General features: G+C 49.3%; 2 protein-coding genes across 2 annotated transcripts; one reads left to right on the plus strand and one right to left on the minus strand.

Annotated features, from left to right (window-relative positions):
* Positions 1-3,895: 3,895 nt before the first annotated feature.
* Positions 3,896-5,002, plus strand: LOC133925817 (pentatricopeptide repeat-containing protein At4g33170-like). The gene has a single exon (XM_062371567.1). The coding sequence runs from the start codon at positions 3,938-3,940 to the stop codon at positions 4,991-4,993; it is 1,056 nt and encodes a 351-aa protein (XP_062227551.1). The 5' UTR covers positions 3,896-3,937; the 3' UTR covers positions 4,994-5,002.
* Positions 5,003-13,899: 8,897 nt separating this feature from the next.
* LOC133927568 (pollen receptor-like kinase 3) lies at positions 13,900-16,014 on the minus strand. Its single transcript, XM_062374031.1, has one exon. It carries the CDS (start codon positions 16,012-16,014, stop codon positions 13,900-13,902), a length of 2,115 nt encoding a protein of 704 aa, XP_062230015.1.
* Positions 16,015-16,178: the final 164 nt, after the last annotated feature.

Below are 16,178 nucleotides of genomic sequence, written 5' to 3' on the forward strand. Positions count from 1 at the left end.
TAATTTAGTCATCGAGTTACTCGGCTTACCCTAGTCTGCTATAGCCGAGTTTATGTCCCTGCTCGGGGTCCTGACCGGTCGATCCGACCACCCACTCGGGGTCCCAACTAGTCACTCCGACCACCCACTTGGGGTCCTGACCAATCACCCCGACCGCCCACTTGGGGTCCCGACCAGTCACTCCGACCATCCACTCGGGATCCGACCAAGTACTCCGACCACCCACTAGGGTCCGACCACCTAGTCGCTACGACCACCTAGTCGGATTCGCCCACTTTCTCGGATCCGACCACCTAGTCGGAGTCGCCCACCTTCTCGGATTAGCATGGTGTATGATACTCGACTCATTCATCCATTATCCGAATATGTAATTGTACGGAAAGTGCTAAAGCCAATGACACCGACGGACGGTGCTTAAACGATGAAAGTGGTCTATGGCATCCGGGAGCCACTCCTGACTTACCCCTAGCACCACCCAAATCTTGCCTCATCTCACATCTCATAGATCGCACATCATTATTATTGTAATTATGAACAATAAGTAAGCCCTAAGCTCGCGAACAATGATTGAACTATTGCTCTTCTTCTACCAAGGACCTATGCATTGCTAAGAATTTCAAATAATTTGTAAGTTAGATATTAACCATGTAATCAAGGCTACAAGGATATGGATAATTAACAACTCAAGGTAGAAATAATACAAATCAATATAGGCTCTACCCATATAAGTCTGACATTGACTTGCTAACCATGCAAACATACATAAGTGACAGCTTATCAATTTAGACTCCATTCAATTCAAACAAGGTGCAATATGCTTAGATGCTTGCTTTGTTGCTTTGGTGTTTAACTGATACTCCCGACGCAACACTCACAGAACTCAGGTAGATTGGCGTCGTCTTCACTCGATTGGACCATCATCACAACACTCTCTAAACGAATCAAGAATGCGTTGTATAAACAAATGAACGATGGAAAAATATGTGAATGATGCATGCTTGGATAATACTAGAGCACCGTGTTTCGAGAACATTTGCAAAAGACTACCAAATGATTAGGGTTCTGAAGTTTGAAACCCTGGACAAGGTAACCTAAGTACACATAGCCTTGAATGGTTGTCGATTAGACTGATGTGCAAGTAGCAGTCAAACCGTGAGCATGCAAAGAGTTTAGGGCCCTAGCGGTCAGACTAGCCCTAGTGGCAGTCATACCGTTATACTCTACCGGCAGCACCTTCGCGGGGTCGTCAGCGAGGAATCCAGTGAAACCTTCGATGACGAAGGACACCCAAGTACTCCATAGGACTATAGGAATGTATTCTATGATTGTTCGAACGACATATACGGTCCGAATAGTTATAACCCCCAAAAATGAGATCTAGACCTAGTACTCACTATGGTTTCATAGCGAAAATCAAAACAGGGATCGCCTAGGGCTAGAAAACAGCGGGAAAATGGTAGGGGAATGTTTACCTCGGCGTAGAGAGCTTCAATCCACCGATTTGACTCACGGAGGGTGAATGAACTCGCAGAGGAAGAAACAGCGAGGAAACCCCTCCGACAGGGAGGAAAGGGGGAAGAAGCTCGGGGAAGTCCTCCGGGAAGCTCGTGGGAGTCCCCACCTCCGATCTCTGGCCGTTGACATGTTGACTTGGAGCTCTCTCTCTCTCTCTATAGGGTTTATTGGAGTGAGAGAGTGAATGAGAGGGAGAGAGAGGCAAATGAGAGAGAGAGAGAGAGAGAGAGAGAGAGAGAGAGAGAGAGAGAGAGAGAGAGAGAGAGAGAAGGAGTTAGAGAGGTAATTGACCACTTAAGGGAGTCTTTGTGCGCTGGAGGTTAGACCACAGGAAGTGTTGATCAGGCCGCGGGAAGCCCATGTGGCAACCCTACGTGGTTGTTCACTTGGCGGTCAGACCGCGGTTGAGCCCAATCAGACTGCAAGAAGGGGCTTTGCTAAATTTTGTTCTAATTTCCCTCTAATTTCGTTCTTCTTTCTTTTCTTCTTTTCTCCAAGGTATTTAGGGTCTTCCTATCTCTTACTATACCATTTTCCCTCTCGAAATATTCAAAATAATAACTAAATGCATAAAACATACCGCCATGATGATTATGCATGCTTAGTCCTATAATTAGCATTTTGGGATGTGACATCGGTGGTCATGGTCGCTAGTCGCTGGTCGTGGTCGTTGGTCGTGGTCACTAGTCATGGTCACTAGCCGTGGTCACTGGTCATGGTCACCTACTCGAAGATCACCTCCCACGTATTCGACCAGGTCCAACAATAACTCATTGAGCCGATCATCATTGTAATGACCACTATAGATACCAAATCTTGTCATCAACAACCCCCTTAGCAGATCGATCTTGAGTCCATATATGTGCATTGGCTCTAGATAAGAGATAAAGCCTTGCTTTAGTTAGGATTCGAAGGGGATTCGGTTGGGGATTCGGTTTGGCGTGCAGATTTAGTGAGGACTCTTAGAGATAGAGGAGGGACGCTAGGGATAGTGGCCAACAGCTCGGTTCTATGGGGAGGCGGCGGTGCGACGCTTGTGTTGTGGCTCGGGGGAGAAGATAGCGCAACAGAGAGAGGTGTGCTAAGGGTCGGGAGAGAAAGGTGATAGAGCTCGCATGGGTTAGCTTGGCCGATACGGCCCAGGTGGAGGAGGGAGCACGTGAGAGAAGGGAGAACGGCGGGGATGGGCCAGCCTGCCTAGGCCTTCCCGGCGCCTATGGCCTAGAGAGAAAAAAGGGTCGGAGAGAGGGGAGAGAGCGATGTGGGCTGACATAGGCGACAATGGGATGATAGAAAGAAGGGAGCTCATGCAACTTTTTTTCTTTATTAATTCATATTGTTATATATACATATGCGTATTGTGCATATATACGACCCTCGAAAGATATGAGACACCTCGTGAGGGCCCTCTTGAAAAGGTAAATCGTCGTCAGTGTCGCCATCACCCTCTGTCAGCTTAGAGCCGAAGGGTTTTCCTGCGGAATTCCCCTTTTGGTGTTGCTCCTGTTTTTTTTGTCATCATTCAGCAACCGTCCAAGTCATGAGTTTCCAAGTTGTGGATGTGGCACCAGCTCTTCTTCAATCCGTCTCATGGTGAGGAATTCTTACCCTTGTCGAGGAAATTTTGGTACATGTAGTTCTTATCTTGCGACACGGTCATGACATTATGGGTGTCAGTCTCTTCTTCTTGGTCTTGTCCACCTTCTTGCTGAATTTGCGCTTCTCAGTCGACTTGAAGCCCTCAGCCTCCTTGCCGGACTGAGGTAAGTTATCACCATTGTCCATCGATCGGTTCCAAGCGATAGCCTCTTTGGCACATGCACATCAGCTGGCCAATTTGAAGAGTTCCTTGACATCTCGAGGGGGTTGCATGGTTGTGTCTTCGATCAACTTCTGATCTCATACGCCTTGTCGGAAGACGTGAATGATTGTGGGATCAGTAATCTCTGGGATGGTGTTCCTCACATTGCTGAATCATTTGACGAATTCCCGGAGAGAATTCTTAGGGCCCTATAAAAGACGGTGAATATCATCCTCTTTCCCGTAGAGTGTGGAAATTTGCATAAAAGATTTTAACATACTTTTATAGATATACGGTATTTATAGGATATATCCTCATTAGAAGTGTTGGGTTGACATAACATATCCGGTTTGTACTAATCATAAGTTCCCAGAATTCCTTTCATTACGCCCACAAAGATGTCTCTCTTTTGTTCTGAATTCTGAGTTTCGATTTGATTTGTTCAGAAGTTCAAAGATGTTCATGCCCTTCGTTTCCTCCAAATATCTCCATAATTTATTCATTTCGAATTTGCCTAACAAAAAACTAATCTTTTCTGAAAGATCCAGCAAGCCAGCAACAAGTTCTGAAATTTCACGAAAGGTGAACGTGCGCTTGCACCTTCACCCGACTGCAATTTGTATGGGCAGCCAAACGCTGGCGAGAGGCGTCGTCTCCGTCTCCAGAACCCGCCCGCCGCCGCGCACCTCTAACAGTGCCCGCGACCACTCCTCCGCTGCCGCCGCGAGCATCCTGCGGCTCGAAGCCCCCGCTGCCGCCTCGGCCATCTACCTATGGAACAGGCTGCTCGGCCTCCTCTCCTCCCGAGGCAGGCCCGGGCCGCCCCACCTCGCCCACAGGGTGTTCGACGCAGTGCCCCAGCGGGACACCGTCTCGTACAACACGCACATCGCGTGCCTCTCCCGCGCTGGGTGCGGGCACGCGGAGCGCGCGCGTGCCTACGTGCGGATGCTCCGTGAGGATGGTATCAGGCCCACCGGGACCACCCTCTCGGCCCTCGTTGCTCTGAGTGGCGGCGGCGACGCGGCTAGCCGCGGCTTTGTCCCGCAGGTCCACGCCCACGCGGTGTGGCTCGGGCTCTGCTCCAACGCGTTCGTGGGGAGCGCGCTGGTGCGGGCGTACGAGCGGTGCGGGGACGCGGATCCCATGTTCGACGTGTTCCAGGAGATCGACGAGCCGGACGTCGTGTGCTGGAACGTCATGATCGACGCGTGTGCACGGCGTGGGAGCTCGCGGCTTGCTGTGGAGGTGCTGTCCATAATGCGCAGGGGTGGAGGCGTCGCTGACGGCTTCACGCTGGCGAGCATCCTGAAGGCGTGTTCCCACGGTGAGGATCTGGGGCTTGGCATGCAGCTCCACGCGTGCGCCTGGAAGGTTGGCTTCGAGTCAGAGACGGCAACCTGCAATGCTCTCATAACGATGTATCTGAAATGTGGAGGAGTGAGTTCAGTTGTCGTCGCCTTTGACAGGATCACAGAGCCAAACATAATCTCTTGGACGGCCATGATTGCCGGGTTGGTGCAGAATGACCTTGCCATGGAAGCGGTAGGCTTCTACAAACAAATTGTGAGGGTTGGGGAGAAGGAGGATGACTTCTGCTTCACTAGTGTGGTCTCTGCTTTTGGCGCCCTTACGAGTATGGAGCATGGAAAGATGGTACATTGTCGGGTCACGTGATACTCGGGAATGCCCTTCTTGACATGTACTTCAAGTGTGGGAGCTCAGCGGATGCTCAGCTTGTGTTCGACTCAACGCCAGCTTACGAGGTGGTGTCATGGACAGCTATGTTGTTGGGTATGGGCGGCATGGTGAGGCCAGAAAAGCTGTTGAGTGCTTTAGAGCAATGGTTGATGGAGGCCTTAGGCCAGATCGCATCACATTTCTTGCGGCCCTTTCTGCCTGTAGCCAAGGAAGCCTTGTGGACGAGGGCCTTGCGATTTTCCACTCCATGGCTGAGGAGCATGGCATTGAGCCACAGAGAGAGCTTTGTGCATGCTTGGTGTATATGCTAGGCCATGCTGGGAGGCTGAAGGAAGCAGAAGCACTGATTAGAAAGATGGGATTGCAACTTGACTCATTTGCATGGGAGTCGCTTCTGGGTGCTTGTGGAATACATGGAGAAGTCAGGTCGGCAGGGGAGGTCATGGAGCTGGAGCCATGGAAGGATGGGCCGTATGTCGAACATGAATGCTGAACAATTCCAATGGTGCGAAAAGGAGATGTTGAGAGAGAGGCTTGGCTACAGCAATGTCAGGAAGGATGCTGCTCTAGGCTGGTTTCCAGTTTCTGAAGCAGATTAAACATCTCATATGGTTCTGTGCGGTACTCAGACAATTTGTGGAAAGGTGAGGAAACAGAGGGGATGAAGACCATGCGCTGACTGAATTCACACAGCTAGAATATCCTGAAATCGTCTATCAGGATCGTCAGTCGTGGGATTGAGTTCGTGAGATTTGCAGATGCAAGGGCACAAACAGTTCGCAGATACAGAGAAACAAAAGTTACAATTGTGAATGTAACAATGCTATCCCCGTCTACATATGCAAGGGCAAACTCATCATGGGAGTGACAAAACCCCCATAAGGTAAACAAATTAAGATATTTTTCGATAAATGAAGTTTTTATTGAACTTAGACAATTACATCAAGATGATATAAATGCACTGAGAACACTTTCAGTCTCTGCATAGCCAAGATGTACATAGCTAAAAAAGGAGAAAACATATAAAAGCTGGACATAGATGAAAGCAGGAGATGCTAAGGCGCTCCTATCCTCTGATAAGGCCACCACTCATAAACCTAAGCAAAACACTCCCTGACCACCCTCTTCAAATGTTGACACGTCATGTAACCATATTCCGAGAATCTAGCTTCTGTAATATAGTCTAGGTACGGAGGCAGTGAGTACAAAGGGAGATAACCTGCAAAGAAAATGAAATATTTCTTTTATCAAATACCATATCATTCCTGCATAACCAAAGCGACCAGCAAGTAGTAGCCGCTTCTAACAGGACTTTCGATTTCAAGTCCCTCCTAATCCCTCGTAACCAAGTACCGAACATATGTGATACACTACAAGGTTGGAAGAGTCATGAAGCCGCTTGTATGATAGGCCACACGTTGCGGGCAAAACGACATTCAAAGAAAAGATGTTTAATTATCTCTTCATTCGGGGTTAAGTTTCAGTGGAACTCATCTTGCTCCTAAGTAAGCACAATAATAGCTATTCGAGGAAGTAAAGAATTCCACGTGATTAATTTTGACCCTATAAGACCTCTTCTAAAAGAAACATTTGGAGGGAAGGTTCGAATGACTCCTGCTACTGTATTCTATTTGTTCCTTACTATATTGTAAAGACATGGATGTTGTTCTCACAGGGGTGAATTTCCTGACCAGTGGTCTTCCCAAAACCTGATCCGAGTGCCATCTTTGATAGTGAAGGCTCCGAAGCGTAGAAAATCTTGCTTCACCTTCATAAGGCTGGCCCAGAAATATGAATCCCTAGCTTTCCACTTGATCCGCAATAAGGGTTTAGAACGTAGATACTTATTGCAAATCAGCTGTTGCCATATTCCATCAGAAGTGAGCAACTTAAAAAGCCATTTGCTGAGTAAGGCAATATTCTTAGTATCTAGATCCTGAATCCCTATTGTGTCCCATCTAGCAAGACGGTATTTTTTCTTTTGATCGTCGCTTTGCCAGTAGAACCTAGACCAAAAATAATCAAGTTTTTTAAGCACCCCTCTTGGTATAGCAAAGAAAGACATCAAGCACATGGGTAGACTGCTAAGCACTGAGTTTATCAATATCAGTCGCCCACCAGTTGATTATCAATATCAGTCGCTCACCAGTTGAAAGGTGTTTTCCCTTCCAACTACTGAGTCTCTTCTCCAATTGTTCCTCGATCCCCTTTCCAATCAGCATTCCTCAGTTTTCTATAATGAATAGGAATACGTAAAATATCGCAAAGGGAATTCATCAGTACCACATCTGAAAAGCTCGGTGTACTGCTCGGTCATCGGTTTGGCATCGCCAGAGCAATACAATTCGCTCTTATGAAAATTGATCTTGAGACCCACTAGTCGCTCAAAAGTACAAAGCGATAGCTTCATATTGCGAGCTTTTTCAAGATCATGATCCGTCAAGAGTATTGTGTCATTAGCATATTATATAATAGAAATACCATCATCTATAAGATGAGACACCAGTTCACAAATTTGTCCATCTACTTTGGCACTTTTGATAAGAATAGGTAGCATGCCAGCTACAATATTAAACAACATTGGAGAAAGAGGGTCACCTTGTTGGAGGTCTTTTTTCATTTGGAAAAAAGGTCCGACATCATCGTTCACTTTAATTGCTACACTACCTCCAGAAACGAAAGTCTCAATCCAAGAAATCCACTTGGGTGAGAATCCTTTCATCCTTAAGGTATGTAGAAGGAATGAACATTTGACCTTGTCATAGGCCTTCTCAAAATCAATCTTAAAAATTACGTCACTCATTTTCTTTCTATGTAATTTATGTATTGTTTCATGTAAGATGACGACTCCCTCTAGGATGTTTCGTTCTTGCATGAATGAAGTTTGAGTAAGACTGACCACTCGCTCCGCAACGGAATTAATCCAGTTTATGGCTACCTTTGTGAAGATCTTGAAGCTAATATTCAACAAACAAATAGGTTTATATTGTTATATCCTATTTGCCACTTTGATTTTCGCTAGAAGTATTATCACCCCAAAATTGAGACTAAACAAAGGCAATTCACCCACATATAATTCGTGGAATAAATTCATCAAGTCAAACTTGATGACATCCCAGAATTTCTGATAGAATTCTGCCGAAAACCTATTTGGATCGGGAGCTTTATTGTGTTCCATGTCGAACATAGCCTCCCGAACTTCCTTCTCCGAGAAGGGTGTAGTATGGAATTCGTTCTCAGCCATAGAGACCTGAGAGACGTCCTCATTTCTGGACTCATCCAACGAGAAGGAATTATCCTCAGATGGTACAAACAAAGTCTTATATAAGTTGGTAACATAGGCCTTAAGAGCGGTCTCGCCTTCTATCTTGCCTTCATTTTGATCTAGGCAAAAGATCCATTTCTTGCCATTGGCAACCATCTGGAAATATTTGGTATTATTATCACTTAGCAAGACATTCGTCACCTTCGCACGCTGGTACATCTCGAGTTCTTCTTCCTGAAGAAGTTTGGCCAACTGATCTTTAGATTGAGCCAACTGATCTCTTCCAATGTTTGTCAGGCCACGTACCTCGGCGGCAATATCCAAATCATCTATCATTGACTGAAGGTTGGACTTTTTTATTTGTAGGTATCATTAGTATGTGTCGTCTAACCCCGTAGATGTCTGCGCAAGGTACTCATCTTGTTATTCCATCGTTGGGTATGGTTACGTCCTTTTACTAGCTTATTCTAGATTTTCACCACACGGCCATGGGAATCATCCCGAGTGAACCAACTAAGTTCTAATTTGAACTGCCTCTGGTTCCCTAGGAAAGCCGCTGTTCCAGTGTCAAGCAATAGGGGTGTGTGGTCCGAAACACCTCTATCCAGAGCGTGTACAGAGACTAACGGATATTAAGAGTCCCATTACATAGTCATAAAAGCTCTATCCAATTTTTCATAGGTCAGATTAGGAAGGGAATTTGCCCAAGTGAATTGTTGACCTGTTAAGTCAATTTCTCTAAGATCAAAGCTGTCAATGACAGCATTGAACAGAAAAAGGCAACGGTTATTCTTCTCGCTACTATTCCTCAAGATATTGAAATCCCCACCAATCAGGGTTGGGAAATGGTTCTGCTGGCAGGCATGCACTAATTCCGCAAGGAAGCTAGATTTGAAATCATCCTGTGCCGGTCCATAGATTGCCATAAGGATCCATTTAAATTTGTCTATCTTGTTACTTAGATGGAATTTGACAAAAAAATTCCCCTTCCACAACTATAGACAAATCTAAAGTGGATGCATTAATCCTAAGGAGAATACCTCCCGACCTGCCGTGAGGTGAGAGGCAATGCCAAACAAAATCAGCGCCACCTGAAAGGCGAGTTTGATTCGATCTTGACATATCGCTTTTCCCAGTCTCTAAAATAGCCACAAAATCCAAATTATGCTCCCTAATACCATCAGTGACATACCAAAATTTAGCCAAATTCGATAGACCTTTGGTATTCCAGAAGATGCCTTTCATTGAGAAATATTTTTATTAGATTTCTTGGCACTGTTCGGGGTCTTTCGCCCTTTTGTCCTAGAGGATGATTTAGATTTTTTAGTAATAGCCATGAAGTCACAAATTTTTGTCCCTAGCTCCGCATCATCCCAATCGACCTCCGACACTTTCTTAACCAAGTGAGCGAGTAGGGCACCATCAGGTTCGGTGTCCTCGTCATCACTTCCATCAAAGGGATTTAACACTTTTGTGGAGTCATTATTTGACAATTTACTCATTGATTTGGTATTAGGTGTCACCTTCATTCTGTCTATTTCTACATGTCTCGGAGCATTAATAGATAGAGCTATCTCATTGCTACAACTACCTAAAGAAACACCTAATTTTCCTAAACAAGAAGTAAAAGCATCATTGGGTAAAGAGGCAATAGAAAAAGTGGAAGAAGAATGTGGCAAACCTAGATTAGCATCATGAGAGTAGGTAGCCGAGCGTAGTGTCTTGGAGAAATCCAGATTACGGCAGCAGCTTGCTTCATAGCCTTGGCCATGGAATCTTCATCCACCACTGTGATGACATTCGATGAGAATACCTCATTGGAGCGGCCGCTTCGGCGTAGATCAGCACACACCGCCTCATGCATTTGAACAGGAGTAGGGACCAAGGGCACAACAGCTACCTGGGAAGCCGCGACCTTCAGAGCCGAGGTAGACACCTGAGATGGTGCAGCTGCCACATGCAAGCATTGTGAGAAAGTGGCTGCATGCCCTTGGCGCATGAGCTGGCGCAAGCAGAGGTGTCCAGTCCACCAGAGAAGCCCCAACCATCACAAACAGCACATCACCCTGAGCATGCATGACATCCAGAGGCGATGTGGTCCACTGGGGCAACGCCATGATCTCGAGAGCGAGCAATGTCAGAGAAGATTTGTGCCCAAGGCAGCGCATGCCTGTTGATGGAGCCGGTGTGGACATCGACATCGACGTATCTATAGGTCCAGCAGCTAGGGAAGGCGCAACCACTGTACTTGCAGCATCACCCTAAGCATGCGCCACCACATGAACAGTTGGCTCACACAGGGACGACGAAGGCACTAGAGGCGAAGTGGCTGTAATTGGAGACTCCAGGAATTCAGATGCAGTAGAAGCATGCATGGTTGGGGAACTGTTTGATGAATTTGGTTGATGACGGAGTCTTGGATTGAACAGAGTAACAACTATGTGACTCGGCAGCTAGGAATTGATGAAAGGCATGGTGCGGACCATCCCCCATGTTCCATATGTTGAGAGCACATCTTCATTGTTTTGTCAACCTGCATAGGTACTGAATTATGATCTGTTTCATCAGAGACAGTAGAGTCATTCTTCTTTAATTTTTTGGACTGCTTGTTCAACTCATTAGCATGGTCATCATTGTCATCTAGCAAGTTGTCATCCTCATCATTGAAATCCCCACTCACAGATGGATCATTTGAACCATCATCGGTGACAAAACTAGAATCTTTCAAAGCAAAGGAGACTTCGTACCCATCAAGGCCAAACCCTATGTCCGTTTTTACCGGTAGCAGCTTGGCATCCATCATGGCAACCTGCATACGAATAATGCCTCGCCACCGAAGGCATTTCATATTGATCTCTTGCGGAGCACCAAGTACTGTGCCAATGGCCCATATGGCCAAGTAGTGTCGATACGTAGGTGGGATTCCAGAAACATGCACCCAGACTTTATCCAGTTTATAGTGTGGGGATGACACATCGGACGACACCCATTCTCCAAAAGAGAGTATTATCCCGTGTGCTTTAAGACGAAATTCAACTTTAACCATCTTGTGAAGCTCCTCCAATGTAGGAAAAGCTACAAGAAAAGTGTCCGCCTCTTTAGGTATTGCCTCCCAGTTCCAATTCGAGCAGATGAGACCCTTAAGTTCATTTTGGATCACATCTGCCGTTACCTGACCACTTGTGATAGAAACGATGGTAGTCGGGGTTGAATGAGGTACGATACCTTTATGTCCGGTCTCGGAGATATGAAATAACCCGAGTTTGGTCCCTCCGAAGCTGAAGAGAGTCACATTTGGCTTGGGCAGCCGAAGTAGTGGACACTTGGTAGGCAAGTGATCCTTTTTGTCGCAGATTTTGCAATATAGATTCGCATCGCATTGCTGTGCAACATGCCCTTTGGTTTTACATCAGAAGCAAAAGGGCTTTTTCAACTTGGATGGACTCTCCGTTGCTTCATCTGTACTCGTTGAAGATGACAGCATCGCTGCCTTGTTTGACCAGTTGCAGCATCCATGGTAGGACAAGGACCAGTCGGTGGTCTCCCTCGGCCACGCCTAGGATCAGCCATGCGCGGGCGATGGAGTGGCCCTCCAGCCTATGGCCGCTGCACACCTGATGCACGAAACAAGAAGGTACCCGGTTGCGAGGAACCAGGGCCAGCATGGTCTCCAAAACCGCCAGCCGCAGCGTCAGATGTCAGGGATTTGAAGATCAGCGCCGACGGTTGTTGAGGAAATCCCTGGCCTGGAGTTGGCGGAGCAGGCCTTTTTTGCACTGAAGCCCTCCCTGCTCCTTTAGAACTACTAGACATTTGCCGGACATCAGACTAGAGGAATTTTCTTCACCACCGCCAGCCATCAGCACCTGGGCTTAAGTCAGTTTGCTTGTTTGTGACAGGTCTTTGCTCTTCGCATGGTAAAGTGAAGGGAAAAAGGAAGTACTTCCTTTTGATGGAATCTTTTGATGATTGATTCGGTGTCTCTCCCATATGGCACTAAATACATTAGTCCAATCTCTTCCATTTGTAGTCTTAGGCACCCTATCAACTGAGGAGATAGATAATACTTTGATGGCCCCCTGGTTGATTCTATCACCAAAATTGGGAAACACACAAGGCCCTTCCTTGTTTGTTGTCAAGAAATCTCGTAGAGCAACCATAGGAGGAAACCTTACATTTGGCAACGGATCCTTCCAGGGCCTCATAAGCCATCCACAGCATTTGCCCCGGCGTACTTGGAATTTGGGAACCTCCGACATGCGTTCAGCAGGAACACTGACTTTCAAAGCGGCAGCAACCCTGCTAGGGTTCGAGCAGTTGATGATGAGATGATCTGCCATAGCCTTAACAATGTGAGAGGCCAGCAGATCATCGTTGTCATTTTCGACATCCTTTTCCGCGCAGATGATTTCATCATCGGAGAATCCAGCCAAGCCGGTCGCCTAGATGAACTCCCAGCAGTAGGAGAAGGAAAGCTAAGAGCTCTTTGAGACGGATCCGAAATAAGTGATGCCCCGTCCATTGAAGGACGTCGGATGGATATCTAATCTATCTTGGATCAGGAGGATACCGAATGACCCATTGTTGTAGACGGGAGTAGGAAGGTAGGAAGATCACCCCGGCGCCCAGCAAGCCCAACGGTTTGCTGCAAGGCCGCAGGTGTGCCGAAGCAGACGGCATGATAGAAACACCAGCAAGATCGCTTGTGGCCGATCCGGAATCGCCTCCGGGAAAACCGGGAAAACCACTCTGGGAAAACTGGAATCACCTCACAGGAAAAATTAAGGTACTTACATGCAACCCATCCTACATTTGGACTTAGATCACAACCGCACAACATTCAGTTCATGAAATGCACCTCTGGTGTCGCAAATTATGATAAAAAAACATTTAGAACTTTTTTAGCACCGGATCTCCTTGCCCTGGAGTCTTCTTTGGAGACCTTTTAATGGGGTGCAAACCTCGGGTTCGAACCCCGGACAGGTGAAGACGCGCCCTTGCGTCTTACCGGTGAGCCACGCGCTCATTTGCACATTTAAAACTTCTTAATCCTTTGGATTCTCCCCCTGTTGTCAGAAATGCCCCCTACTTCACCTTATGCACAAAGTTTACCTTCTCTTAGCTTCCTTGTGCCTTCCGTGTTGATAGGCATATGTGCGTGCTCTATTTTCACTGGAGAGCCGCCGTCTACCCGCAGTCTACATGAACGAGAAAGGCATGCTATGTTAGAAGCCAACTATTGTGTCTTGAGTCCAGGCGGCCAAGTTCAACATTCAGGTGCTTGTTGTTAGTCGTTGATTCAATTATACAAACATGTACCTTCATTTTGAGTTGCTGTACATTTTAGTAAATATATCTGTTTTTGTGAAGATTCACATTTCAACTCTTATAGAAAACTCAACCTGAAGTACAGGAAAACTACTTGATCGACCAATTGAAAATCTGAAATTCTTCTGTGCAATATTCACCTCTGTATGCTAATTGAACATTGGTGAAGCTACATGTGCAATACATGATAACTAGTAAAATATACACAGAAATTGAACAAAAAAAAAAAACGGACCGATGGTCGACTTACAAAATCTGACTCTGGCCATCTAGCTGCCCTGCCGCCGTCTCACGAGATGGCGTACGAGTAGTCATTGCTGCCTCGCCGCGACGACCGCTCGCCGACGCTTGTGATCCGCTGTATGGACCCGTCTCGCACGTACGCGGCGTGCGAGGTTCTGCTGGCCCCGTCTCCCGACCGCGTGCTGCCCTCGCTGCCGGCCTCCTCCTGCTTCTCCCTCACCGTGGCTAGCGCCGCGGCCACCACCTCCTCCACCCTTGCCGCGGCCTCTTTCATGTCAGGCCGCTTCTGCAGGTCCATCTCAACGCACTCCACCGCGACCTGCATGAGCCGCGTCATGTCCGGCAGGGCGAACTTCCACGTCGTCATGATGGCCGGATCCAATAGGTCCCGCTCGAAGCCGTCGTCCATTGCCGACGTCGCCCACATGACGAGGTCCGTGCCGCCCTTGGCGTTGTGGAGATACTGCGACGGGAACTTGCCAGTGAGGAGCTCGAGGAGGACGATGCCGAGGCAGTAGACGTCGGCCTTGGCGCACACCGGGTGGCCGGCGACGCACTCGGGAGCGCGGTGCGCGAACATGGAGTGCGGGGACTGCATGTGGTTGATGAGGCCGGAGAAGCCGAAGTCGACGAGGAGCGGCTCGAAGTCTGGAGCGAGGAGGACGTTGGCCGACTTGAGGTTGCCGTGGGGCACCTCGTGGCTGGCGAGCGCCGTGTGGAGGAACGCAGTGCCGCGCGCGACCCCGACGGCCACCTTGAGCCGCATCGGCCAGTCCAGCGCCGCGTAGTCCATGCCGCGGTCTCCGTGGAGGACGTAGAGCAAGCTGCCCTTGGGGATGTACTCGTAGACCAGGAGCTTCTCGTCCTTGCGGTAGTGGTAAGCCAGCGGCGGCAGCAGGTTGGCGTGACGCATCGCGCCGAGCCGTTTCATCTCGGCTTCGAACGCGTCCTTGGTGGCCCGATTCATGTCGCGGGCGCGCTTCACCACGACAGCCACGCCGCTGGTCATGACCGCCTTGTACGCCGACCCGAGCCCGCCGCTCCCTATCACCTCGGCCGCCGCCTTCATCAGGTCGGTCAGCCCGAACACGCCCTTGCAATCGTTCACGATGACGAGATCCCCGGCGGATCGGCTGCTTAGGTCGTCCACCTTCGCGGCGGACGCGGCCCGCCGGTGTCCAAGTCCGAGCGACGACCCTGCCCTCATCCCGAGCCACGAGCTGCTCCGCTTCTGGGTGGTCGACGCCTGCTTGATCATGTACACGGGCGGCTTCTCCTCGAGACCCTCCATGTCGCCGCGGGCAGAGTCGAAGTTGCGGACGCGGCTGGGCTCGCTGCTGCACGCGCGCAGGGCGATGGCCATCACGACGGCTGAGACGAGCAGCGTGACGAACACCATGATGACCCGCCTGGAGGAGTTGGCCACGGTCTGAGCGCGCTTGCACGGCTTTTCGTGGGTCGGCACGTAGCACAGGTACTCGTTGCTGCCGAACCTGCCGGCGTCGAACTTCCGGAACGCCTCGGGGACGACTCCGTCGAGGTCGTTCCCCGAGACGTTGAACGACTTGAGCGCCGGGGGCGGCACGGCTGGGAGCTGCCCCGTGAAGGCGTTGCGATCGAGGTGGAGCTCGAGGAGGGACGTGGCCTGAACGATGGACGCCGGGATAGTTCCAGAGAGCTGGTTGCCGTTGAGCCAGAGCTTCTTGAGGTGGCTGAGGTTGGCAAAGAAGTCCTCCGGAATGCTGCCGGAGAACCGATTGTTGGAGAGGTACATGGACTTGAGCGCGGTGAGCTGGTGGAAGGCGGGGAGCGGACCGGAGAAGTTGTTCCCAGAGAAGGAGACGGACCTCAGGCGGGGGAAGCTGGCGAGCGCGTCGATGTCGATGGTGCCGCCGAGCTGGAGGCCGTTGAGGCGTAGGCCCGTGACCATGCCTCGGGTGCACACCACGCCGTGCCACTCGTGCGAGCCAGGCGCGCAGGGGGACTTGTTGCCGTCCTTGTTGGTGATGAGCCACGACGAGAGCGACGAGGAGTTGGTGAAGGACCTCTTGAGCTGCATCAGAGCCTCGGCATCGGTCATGTTCTGCGCGGCGGCGCCCCAGAGAGCCGCCGCGGTGGCGACGACGGCGAGGAAGAGGAGGCCGTAGGGAGATAGGGCCATCGCGTGAGGGGGCCCAGGACGGGGAGGCCGCCGTGCGGGGCGCGCGTGCCTAAGGTTGGGGAGGGTGGGTGCGCGGGTGGTTTTGGTTTCTTGGGGCTCTGTTTCTTCGGCAGCGGGTGAGCTTGCCCGGAATAGGCAGCCGAGGATGGCGGGAAGGCGCATGC

The sequence above is a fragment of the Phragmites australis genome, chromosome 8 (assembly GCF_958298935.1).
Source record: "Phragmites australis chromosome 8, lpPhrAust1.1, whole genome shotgun sequence".
In the NCBI taxonomy this organism is placed as follows: domain Eukaryota; kingdom Viridiplantae; phylum Streptophyta; class Magnoliopsida; order Poales; family Poaceae; genus Phragmites; species Phragmites australis.

Excerpts from the sequence above, each read along its gene's own strand:
- LOC133925817 (XM_062371567.1), top strand. The coding sequence starts at position 3,938 with ATGGGCAGCCAAACGCTGGCGAGAGGCGTCGTCTCCGTCTCCAGAACC.
- LOC133927568 (XM_062374031.1), bottom strand. The coding sequence starts at position 16,014 with ATGGCCCTATCTCCCTACGGCCTCCTCTTCCTCGCCGTCGTCGCCACC.